Source organism: Hoplias malabaricus, chromosome 1 (genome assembly GCF_029633855.1).
Source record: "Hoplias malabaricus isolate fHopMal1 chromosome 1, fHopMal1.hap1, whole genome shotgun sequence".
Taxonomy (NCBI): domain Eukaryota; kingdom Metazoa; phylum Chordata; class Actinopteri; order Characiformes; family Erythrinidae; genus Hoplias; species Hoplias malabaricus.
In genome coordinates, this window is record NC_089800.1 from 60,806,300 (window position 1) to 60,818,299 (window position 12,000).

Consider the following 12,000-nt stretch of genomic DNA (forward strand, 5'->3'; position numbering starts at 1 on the left):
CATTTTGAGCACAGAACACTCAGAGTCCAATTTTCCCCAAAACAAGCTAAAACATGGATATATCTGAGCACATTATATGTTTCCACTGTTCTTTGGACCTTCTGAGATCAGCTTGGGCCTGGAGAACCTAGAACGAATTGATCTGTGGTTTTCTCTGTTGTAATAGAATTTCAGGTTGCATGTCTTCATGCACCAGCACAGTGTATTAAGTGGCAGTAGTTTTCAAAAATTCTCCTGAGCTCATGTGGGTATATTTATAACTGTAGCAAGACTTGCAATCCCATCTGAGGGCTTGAGGGTAACACATATTTAACAGTGGTGTCTGGCCATGCCCTAGAGGAACTGAGATTTCTGCAGATTTACAGGACCTTTTCTCAATATTATGAATGGTAGATGGTAAAAAAAAAAATTCTTTGCAATTGTTTGTTGAGAATTCTGTTCTCAAATTTTTGAGGATTCTATCATGAAGTCTGACACAAAGAGGTAAGCCATGACCAATCGTAGTTTGTAATTATGAAGCTGTTTGTGGATGCTCCATTAATAATGGCCTTTTTTTTTAGCAGCACTCTTATTCCACTTTATAGTCAGAATATCCAAAAAATGTATGTCAGTCTGTGAATTTTAAACATTATAGATTTGAACATTATCCACAATTTTTGTGTTGCCTTCTTGCACAGGTTTGTATTTTATTTTCTATATTCAGCATCATAATGTACAGCCCTGAGATACATATGAAACTGGCAGCTATAGTATATATAACTATTCTGTGTCATGATTGATAGACACACTTCATAATATAAGACTTGTTCAATGGATAAGCGTGAGAAATAAGAGTGAAAAGAAGTGTAGTGAGAAGAACTGCCACATGATGTTTTTAACTTTGGTCAGGTGTCAGAGGGTGAGTTGAAAACAAACAGAATTAGATGGATGTTTTGTGCAAAAGAGCGATTTGTAAATCTATTTATCATTTTTATAAAGGCAACATCAATTTTTGCCCAAATTTACGAATAAGCCTTTTATATCTAAATTTCAATAAATTTATGCTAAAAAGCTGGTGCACACCTTTTATTCACAGTTCACAAATACAGTATCTTGGTATAAATTTGTCTCCAGAGATTCATGCATTAATGGAAAAAATGATCATGCTTTCACATATTTGGAGCATTCTATCAGTAGAGTAACAAAGGGGAGTGATAAAAAAAGGGGAAAAACTGGGGAAACTGCACTATGTACCTTACCACTCATGAGAACTGGTAACACTTCATGGCACATGTCACACACACCAACATCTGTGGGTATTCCCAGTGTTGAGAGATCATGGAGAGGCTGTGAGGAGAGTGAAGAATATGGGGATTGAGTTGATTTCATGAGAGTGCTGTAAAAGTGAATTGTATTCTACAGCCCAGGAGCAATGATACCAATTCTGACATACTGTCGCTTTAATATATATAAAGAAGGCAGGATATTACTCAGAAACGCTGAATTGTCACAAGAAGTCAGAAGTATGTTGATAACACTTAATACTATTACTAAAATGAAAGTCATTTGGAAATGTAATGCAGTGTAGAAAACCTTTTAACGTTATCTAGCACATAAACCACAAGATGAATGCAAACAAAAGTGCAGTGACATTAACACTGTTGCTTATTTTATTGATGTTCAGGTTCAGGTTCTACTCTTTGCACACTTTCACTTTAGTTCTACTGCTGTCTATGATATAGTCCATTATGGTACTGGTACATTACTGTAGTAGACTGTTTCAGATCTAATCAGGTTAATAGTTTTTAGAGTCAGTAAGATTATAGGAAAATGTTTGTTTCTTATACATCAACACATGATTACTGTTAAATGATGTCACAATAATCAAAAAAGTCACTTTAATGTCATGTAATGATATAAAACGTTCAGTGTACTGTAAATGTAATCATAATCCTATTATATATTTTTTCATGATTATTACTAACGACTCCAATTAGTGATAGGGGCATTCAGTGTTGTTGCTGCTTTGCTTAGGGAATGGATAAAGAAAAATGTCTCAATGACTCTTGAGTCCTTGAACTGTCATTGTTCTGAATGTGATTGAGTGTTTACCTATAAAATATTCCAAAATGCAAATATAGAGTTAACACTCATGAATCTTCTACTGTAGCGCTCTTGTCCTTTGATAAAGCAGAGGCTGATATCAATGTACAATATATTTTGATGTCATTTTATCATACATTTACAACGTATTAATAGTCCCAATATGAATATGTACATTAGGAGCCCGGTGAAAGAACAAAGAGCCCTTGGAAATGAAGGTAAATATCAGATATCTCCCAATCGACAGCCTGATTTATGATTGTCAGCTGGCATAGTTTAGTTACCTTGGAACAATTGAATTAAACTTGTTTGTTCTAACAAATGAGTAACAATGAGAATGATGATAAAAGGCAGGGTGATAAAGATGCTTGCACCAAGCAAGTGTAGTCAGATTTGCACTGTGGTACAGTTTACCAGGAGTGTAATTCACTTCCTAGCTCTTATGAAATGAAAAACGCTCCCTTAGATAATCAGCCGGGATGATTAAATACCAATAAAGATGTGCCAAGTGCTCACCTGAGAGACAGTAAATGGAATACCTCTCTGTAACCATGTCTAATGAAACTACCTTAATAAACAGGGCGGAGGAGCACCTCCACTTTGCCGCTATTTTCCTCGGATGGCATCAGATAGATTGCAATGGAAGGTTTAAACCGACACTGCAGGCTCAGATACAATTAGATTAACACTTTCTTCTGTTTACTTCCCTGGGTATTTGCTACTGGTCTGTATTGCATTTATTTGTCTGCAGCCTTTTGCTAAACTACATGAGACAGATCCAGGGCAGCAGAGAGCCTCCCACATGCCATAGCTGAGTTGGTGGTATACATCCCCCCTCTTGAGTGCTTCAGTAATCAATATCTCACACTGCTGCTGGAGCACATATCCTACTACTCCAAAACTATTGTGATAAGTAACCTGCCTTTGAATAGAAGAGGATACAAGTTTCAAAGCTAAGAGAAACTTAAGCATTTTTGCTAAGCTTATTTCTTTATAACAGACTTTAATGGAGCCATATTTGTGTGTGAGTGAGTGTTTATTTTCCTCCTTAAAGTTGTTGTAGGCATCTTTAAGGAGGGGGAAATGTTTTTTGTATTTTTTGTAAAACTTCTGCTTACATCCTGATTGTAAACCTGTGTAGCTGCTGGGTGTTGCTTCACATGTGAATGGAACATGTGGTCAGTGGGTGGAGTTTGAAGGTAAGATGTTGTGCTTCTTTCTGTGTGTGATTTATCAAGCCACGTGGTTTTGGAAAAAGGGCTGAATGTAGTGGATCAGAATTTTTGGTTTCATTTCAACAAAATCACATGCTACTGCTTTAATTTGCACATAGTAGCTTGTATGTGTGTATAGTGCATTCCTTAGAATGAAACTGACAAGGGCTAAATAGACAGATATATTAATTTTTTTTTTTTGTGACATCCCAAAATATTCCAGGGTACTTTCCATATGTGGGCTCTTAGAGAGGGGAGTTACAGTGTTAGGTTTCAATGTTGTGTTCTTGAACTAACATTCTACTAGTCTTTTAATTCATCCATTGTTTGAAACCGTTTATCCAGTTCAGGGTCGCTGTGGGTCCGGTGCCTGCCCCGAATCACTGGGCGCAAGGCAGGAACACACCCTGTGAGGGGGCGCCAGTCCTTTGGAGTGTGACACATACTCACACATTCAGTCACACACTCACACCTATGGACACTTTTGAGTCGTCAGTCCACCTACCATTGTGTGTTTTTGGCCAATGGCAGGAAACGGGAGCAGCCGGAGGAAACCCATGCAGACACAGGGAGAACACACCTCACTCCTCACAGACAGTCACCAGGAGGAAACCCACACAGACACAGGGAGAACACACCACACTCCTCACAGACAGTCACCCGGAGGAAACCCACACAGACACAGGGAGAACACACCAACTCCGCACAGACAGTCACCCGGAGCGGGAATCGAACCCACAACCTCCAGGTCCATGGAGCTGTGTGACTGCGACACTACTTTTTAATTTAAAGACTAGGGCGGCACGGTGGCGCAGCAGGTAGTGTCGCAGTCACACAGCTCCATGGACCTGGAGGTTGTGGGTTGTAGGGTTGTGGGTTGTATATATATATATAAATAAAGAAATAAGAAACTATATGTGTTCATGGTAAAGTCCTGATGTGTGATTGGTGTAAGCTGTAGAACGCACTTAAAGTCACAGAATCACAAATATGTTCACATTTACATATTTAAAGCAGTGCCCTGAGAAACCATACATTCACCTACAGTCATGGTCCATGATAGCAATCATCTGAAGACTACATTAGTCAGAGGGCTGTCATTTGTTTTCAGAAGATCATGATTTGTTCCCTGAGGGTCAGTGGATTATGTTGGGAGCCTGCAGAGGGCTTCCTTGCAGAGACAACGACACAGTGCCTGCCATTCTCCTCCAAACCACATGTTGACAAGGCAGCTTAATGTGAAGCAGGATAAAGTGTGATTGGGGCTGTCAGTCCTGCTGTTTGTCCAAACTCTCTCCATCTCATGCTCGCCGCTCATCCTCAAAGAGAAATCTCTCCCCTGCTGACTGAACAAACGGCGGACGAGTCTCCAGCCCTCAGACCTCCCATCTCTCTCCTCCTGTTTTCCCAAGCCCAGCCCCACCGACTCGATAGCCATCAGCCCAAGGTCCATGCTGAATGAAGTCAAGGGCATATTTAGGAGGAGTTCTGAGGTTTTACAACTGGTTGTGAGTCAATTTGCTTATCAGAACTTTGCAGTGTTTTACTCTGGCCCTCTAAAATGAGTGTATGCCTATTATGTGATAATTCTGTCAATCAAAAGGTCATCAGTAGAGCCACTATCTGAAGAGGATAATTGAAGCTGCAACTCTGAATTACATTTTCTTCTTTCCCTGCCTTAAATGAAAGATAGCACTGTAATATGAATATGGCCATTTCTTTCTTCACATACAGAGCTGATTGCAGTCCCTTAATTAGAGTGACCTTGATTAAGTATTGTAATTCTAATTCTGTAACTGCAACTCTGAAAATACTGAGATTTTTAGGAATTGTACTAAAGTTAATGCCATTTCACAAACCACTGAAAAATGCAAACACCTTGAAGACGTAAATGACATGGGTTGATCCAGTTTGGATAATACGAAACCAGTTAAATCTGATAATAAAACATTTCATTCGTGTGATACCTCATTGTTTGGTCTTTATATTGCCTTGCATAAAATGGAAATGTTATCACCTTATAAGTAAGTTTTTTATTCATTACTGATTGCAGGGTTTTTTTTTCATTTTGATGGAAAATGCAAATGTGAGGGAGATGTGATAATTTTTGCAGTGTAATATTTGAGGTAAATTCCATGTGACTCTTCTCCCCTCACTGATTGATTGGGCAGATCGCGTTTAAAAAGCAAGGGGCAAAGGCTACTGAAAATACATCTATTACTTTAAAACTGTAATGACTTTTGAAAGATTGCTCCTCTGTGTTTGTAGAGGAGTATTGTAGCTCAGGATAGATGATGAATTAACTGCTGGAAGAAATTACAGACAGGGCACAGGAAAAAAAAAAACTTTCAGCATGGAAATGATGGATTGGGAGGTCCGAGGGAAAATGACATCATGCTTTTTATTTATCCCGGATGATAAGCTCGGCATGCCCTTCCACACTGCTCTGCTATTTCATGTTGGATTGTTTCCTAACAGACTTTGATGACACGTCTGGAATCCAATCACCTAACCCTCAAATTACATGAACAGACTCAGTGCATCCTTTAGTGCTTTAATGGGGCCAGCACCTCTGTCATTCTCTCTCTCTCTCTCTCTAATCCTGATACTACCAGCATTTCTGCCATATTATGAACCACTGTTCAGGCCTCACAAAAATACTATTTATTAATAGTTCTACTCTATTAAAAATTAAGATTATACCACAGTTAGTTCCGATCCTGCAATGTGATTGGCTGGAGACGTATTACACGATAATTGAACTCTGACCGAAGCTCTTCAGGTATCACTCCGCAAACTACATGTAACCTAGCAACGACACCAGCGCTTACAAGACAACGCTGTGCCTGGACTATTTCACCCAGCTGGGAATCGATTCATTTTCCGTTCGCTCACCGTACTTTGAACAGAGTAAAGAGTTACGGCGCAGTGGGCCGTTATCTGTTTTCTGGTTTGTAAACAAAAGAAAATCGGAAATAAATTAAACATAATAAACAGTAAATTTCTACGTCTATGTGGTTTCTGTGATTGTGTTTAACTCGAGTCCAGGCGCGCTATTTTTGTCTGCTGCTCTAGTTCACCAGCTCAGCAGCACGGCTCAGGAGCGATATTCACTTTTAACTTAAACAGAGAGAACTTTAAGAAGTTCGCATGGTTTAGTGTATGATATATATATATATAAATATATATATCACTACGATCTGAATCCACTGTAAAGAATGTTTAAACCATGATATTTCAGGTACTTGATGCGATTATCTCTGCTTCTGCCCTGATTTAGACAGAGGGCAGTTCTGAACAATGAATCTAGCCTAGTTTCTCAACAAATGTGGTGTGAACACGGGCCGGCTCCTGTAGAGAACCAAACTGCAAATATCCTGGACGCAAAAAGGAAAGTTTGACGCAGTCGAACAATTTTTCCTCGCGGAAGTTTGTTAAAGAAAACAAATTTTCACGGCCTTCTTTATCTTAAAATCTAATAATAAACGTACTGCGGTATAATCGCACTGGTGTACTGATCTTCGGCACTAGGACATCAGTGCCAATGTCTCACGTAATAGCACCCCCCTCTCGTGTATTATTATTGCTACCAGTTTAGGAAAGTGAAGGCTAGGACTTGCTTCATCAGAAACACAGCAAGTACTACCATATAGTTTCAAACTTCTGATTTCACAACATCACAGAACTCAAGACAATTGGGGAACAAGGCTAAGTGCCCATTGAATCATATAAGCTAACACAACTCTAATGTGGCTACTGTTATGTGTTATAGCTAGGGTGACCAGACATCCACTTTAACCCGGACATTTCCTCTTTTTTAGACTTAAAAAAAATGTCCGGGCGTAATTTCACAAACGTCCGGGATTTTGTTTTTATGTAGCTTACATAGAACTTCGAGAAGCGTTTCGTTCACAAACTATTCCCGCCCTCCCCTACTCCGATTGGTTCACTTAAGTAAGAAGGGGGCGTGGTGAAGTAGCCTGAAATCTTCTGATTGGACGGTCTGACTGTAGAGCTACCATTATTGGTCGATAACAGTCTGCACGTCAGTAGTCGTCCAAACCCACCCCCGGAGACGTGTCCTCTTTTTCACTATCTCAGATCTGGTCACCCTAGTTATACCACAACATATGTAAAAATGTTCAATAAAAATATATAAATAAAAATATATAATAAATATTTTCATCAGCAGAGCAAAATCTACCAGTCACCTTCAGAAACATCAATCTCTCAAAAGTTTCTCAATTAGGTCTCATTGTTCCTGTGTATTTTATTGTGCTGTATGTAACAAGTACTGCTTTAGTGAAATAAATTCTGAGATACAATATTGATGTCCCTGAGTCAGAGATACAGTTTTGACCACGAGCTGTGATTGACTTTTACAACATTTGGAGCAAGTTCCTTTCACATTATGCCTTTTAATACCTTATCGTAACTTTGATAGATAAAAGCTGCCAATGCTGATGACATTCTGTCAAGCACTTCTTGATACACAGACATGTGCTGTGGTGACATGCCACATTTAATATTCTGTTTTCACATCATACACCTTCCTTTCCCTCGCTGACTGAAACCCAGCCAGGCTCTAATGAGAGAAGCATGGGGGTCACTGGAAGAAAGTCATGTGGCATCATATGACCCTGTATGTTGAGAAAAAAAAATTAAGGAAGAAGGAATAAAAAATCAAATTAAAATCTCTACACAAAATAAAGGCAAACCCTTTTAACTAAGTTTTTCTACACAGTGTTATATGGTTTTCACTTATTCTGTTTGAAATTGTCATTTCTGTGTACAATATCAATCAAAAGTGAAATTCTGAAACAATGTGAAACTTTCCGTCACTGTCCGCTGCATTTAAAAGAAGATGGTGACATTTGAATGTCAGTCTTATGTCCTTTTATCCCTCAGAGACTGTCATGTGGAAAAATTCGCTGCAACTTGTCTTTTTTGTCACATAATGTCATATAATCAAGTGCGATCTTTTCAACAAAGAGAGTCTGACTTATTAATTTTTCCATCTATGCTTAGCAAAGCCTACAAATCAACATCCTGACTGCTTGTAATTGCAAAGGCATCATGGTTCGATACACATGACCTTTACTACCTTTAAAGTAATTTCCATTTCATACAAAAATATTCAGTTAATTGCAAAAAGGGAAATCATTTGTTCATGATGCAATATTTTGAAGATAACGTTAGATTCCATTTCCATCCTAATTTATCAGAGCCATCCGTCACTGCAAAAACCTTTTTTTGAAATATCAAAGTGACTTTTACTCTCACATTCAATAAGGATCCTCTACTGGTTTCACCTTGCGCTAAAAGCAAACTGTTGTTTTTGGTTGGAGTAAGTCAGACAAGCCTTGTCTTTTGTTTTTGACATATTTGTTCCTTAAATCCATAATCCTTAGGTTAAAAATAAACATTATTGCATGTCCTCTACATTACCTTTAACCAAAACAATAAGATAAAATGATATGGTTTGTCATTATTTAAGAATATAATGATTTATTGGATTTATCAGCCACTGGTCATTACTGTAATATACCGTCAGCGGATGTGTGAAGTGATGAGGAAGCCTGTGTTATTGCTTAAAATACAACAAAAATAGTTTTCTATTTAATGAGAGGCTAAAGACACATTGAATTGTGTTCTCTTTATTCCATATTCTCAGAATTGATTTCAAATGTGTGCCTTTCATTTCTACCGTCTGATTTTGTTCTGATGCAAGCACACACTCATCATCAACAAACAGGCATCTGCTGCAGCAGCCGATGGGCGATTACAGCAGAGAGCTTATCAGACTCGGCTCGGCAATCAGGAGAGCGCTTGATTGGCAGCTGAAGAGTTCCAAGGTTCTGATGCTACTGTATGTGTGCATCTCGGAGGGCCCATAGTGCGATCTGTGGAATCATCAACACTTCCTGTAAACAGCACATTAGCCATGGAAATAACCGTGTGATGTGTGGTTCTATACTTCCAAAGGTTCACAGGGCATAAAGATGAATCACTTAATGTTGTCTTAGCAGTGCCTTCCAACTCAGCCCTCAGTGACTCCTGAACGTCCACATTTGGGAACTGTCTGTGCAGAATACAGGAAGAAATGCGGATCATCAGGGCGTTTCTGTGGACTGGACCGAGAGACATTGGCCAGCAGTATGTTGGAATAAAAAATTAAAGACTATAATTTGTTTGAATATCTAAATATGCGTGTAGAGCACTGAGCACAAGCCAGAGATTCTCAATCTGTAATTTTACTCCTGTCTGCATTTATTACAGCTTCCATTCTTTTCAGGAGAATTGCTTTGAGTTTTTGAAAGAAATACAGAGAGATATTATTCCAAACTTCTACAGTTTTGTCTTAAAAGTTGGTTGTATTTTCTGCTTCTTGCAATTTAAGTAATTCCAAACTCAGTCAGTGCTGCTGATGTCTTGGCTAATCTCCTGAAAAATTAAAAACGAGGTGGGTTTAATGGCTGCTGTGACTGGTAATTAAAAAAACAAAGGTCGTCTTGAAATTCTGCACAGTATTGTATGCAGGCAGAATACATTTTTGCCGTTTTTTAATTGCAGAAAAAAGGGCCTTTCAGAGAGACGTCAATAAATTATGTTTATTTCTGAAGAGTTGTATACAGTTAACCATGCATTCTAGCACTTTAAGGCTTATAATTATTCACATCACAGAACACACACAGTTGTACACTAACACAAAGCATTTATACCGTCATTTTACACCGAGATTTGCACTTACAGTTTACATATATACAGATGCCCATTCATTAGTCTCAAACCTTGCTTAGAAATCCACGTTCTTACCAATAACTGAACACGCGACATGGAAAAAAGCAGTGTTTTAACAAAAGTTATAAGAAATAACTGCAAGGCACAAAACTTTTAAAGTTTAAAACACCTCTTTGTTGCTCCAAATCTTGGGAATTAAAAAAATCATAATAAACAAACTGAAACGGTGAAGAGCATCCCATTAACTGGCGCAAAACCCCATGCCACACAACCTCACACAGCTGTCGGGTTGCATAGATAGCTGTACTTCAGCACTCGTTGTTTTAACAGTCCATGGGTCCGAGCTTTGACATCTGAACAAGCATCTTACACACACGCAGGAAGAGTGGAGCTGAATAAAGCTGGAGGAAGCTGCTCTCCAGGCCCACTGAAAAATAATGCCACAAGGCTAGGGCCTACTCACACATATTTAGTGTGACTACATCAACCTCTGTGATGAGCTGCACCTCACCTGCACTTTGAAGCTGCAAACGAAGCAGCTGTGACTTGCGCAGACAGACCTGCAGCCACTGGGCCGACAATGTCGTGTGTATATTAGTGTGGTGGTAAATCTCAGGGTGGAAGACTGGTGAGGTAGCTCAGTTCTGGGGTCCAGGATGAGCAGTGAGTGTCGGGTACATTAAGGGTCACTCCAAAGTCACCAGGGTCAAAGGTCAGAAGTGGGTGCTAAAGCAGGAGAAGCAGGTGGAGGAGGGCCAGAAAGCATTACAGAGCCAGGGAAGAGGTCCATGCACCAGGATCAAAGAAAGACCCCAGCCCATAGAAGAAACTACGCAGGGACAGAAGATCCTCTTCAGTTAGGGTTTACACACTGCACTGGCAAGGCTTCCCTCACATCTCTAGAGCAAACACATACATGAGACACATTTAGCTCAAAATCATAAACAGAGACACAGAAGAAAAAAGCTCTGTATAATTGATCTGTACACATTACACAAAGCTTGAAATCAATTGCTATATGTGAAATGTGCCAGAATAAATTGTACAAAATATAAATTGCAATTTATTAATTGCTTATAAGTGAAATACTATTATTATTCATTTGATGTCTCTTTAACTTCCTTGAAAAATAATGGAGTGTGAAAATTGTTTATGATATAATATTTACTATTATACTGACCTCTCAATGTATTTAACATTTCTACAATTCTACTTTAACATTCCTTCATTTCTATTTGAAGCTGCTCAAACCTGTGTATTTGGAACAGATGAGTATATCAGAATAATTCTCTACATTTATCCACAATCTAGATTTATTCTAGTGAAAACACTGTTACTAAACTTTCAAACAGCATTAGAAATCTAACTGTAAGTAATCTTTAAAACCACTAGAGGCACTGCAGAAATGTGTTAAAGAGGAGGAAATGAAAGCAATACTTTCAATCTTCTATCACACATTGTGTCTTAAAAGAAGCAAAATATTTCATTACACACTTAATATGAGGACCCATGATGTCTGATATTGGGCAGGTCTTTTTTCTGTGCCCTCTAGATAAGCAGGAGCGGTGCATTTGAGTCTACACTGACCCCACGATGGCCACAGGGCTGATATGAATGTGTCTGCTCTGGCTAGTAGACTGATCATGTGTCTTCTGTCTTCTTACCCTATCCTCCCTGCTCTAGGCGTTCACTGAAACATGAAACGAGGTGAAACATTCCTTTAGCTGACTTTTGTTACACACTTTTGAATGTTCTACCATTATGTTGTTTTTTTGGACCTGGTCGCTGAAAACTTCACCTGGGCCTGTTTAAAAACGTTGCTGGGTTTGAAGAGGGTTGAACGCAAAGTCAATAGAAAGTCCCACTGCTCAGGGTCTTTGTGGTACCAGATTACAGTGTAGCGCACACTTGCTGTGGGTTTTTCAGAGAATGTGCGAGTAGCGCTGGATTTTCCATCTGCGGT

The 12,000-nt window shown here is 39.0% G+C and overlaps 1 protein-coding gene across 1 annotated transcript in view; it reads right to left on the reverse strand.

The window, feature by feature from the left end:
* Positions 1–9,929: 9,929 nt before the first annotated feature.
* The window catches only part of akap6 (A kinase (PRKA) anchor protein 6), a 113,119-nt gene continuing 111,048 nt past the window's right edge, over positions 9,930–12,000 (reverse strand). Inside the window, exon 15 of the mRNA XM_066669601.1 lies at positions 9,930–10,936. Within this exon, the coding sequence (XP_066525698.1) occupies positions 10,895–10,936 (42 nt within the window). The 3' untranslated portion in view covers positions 9,930–10,894. The remainder of the gene's footprint in view (positions 10,937–12,000) is intronic.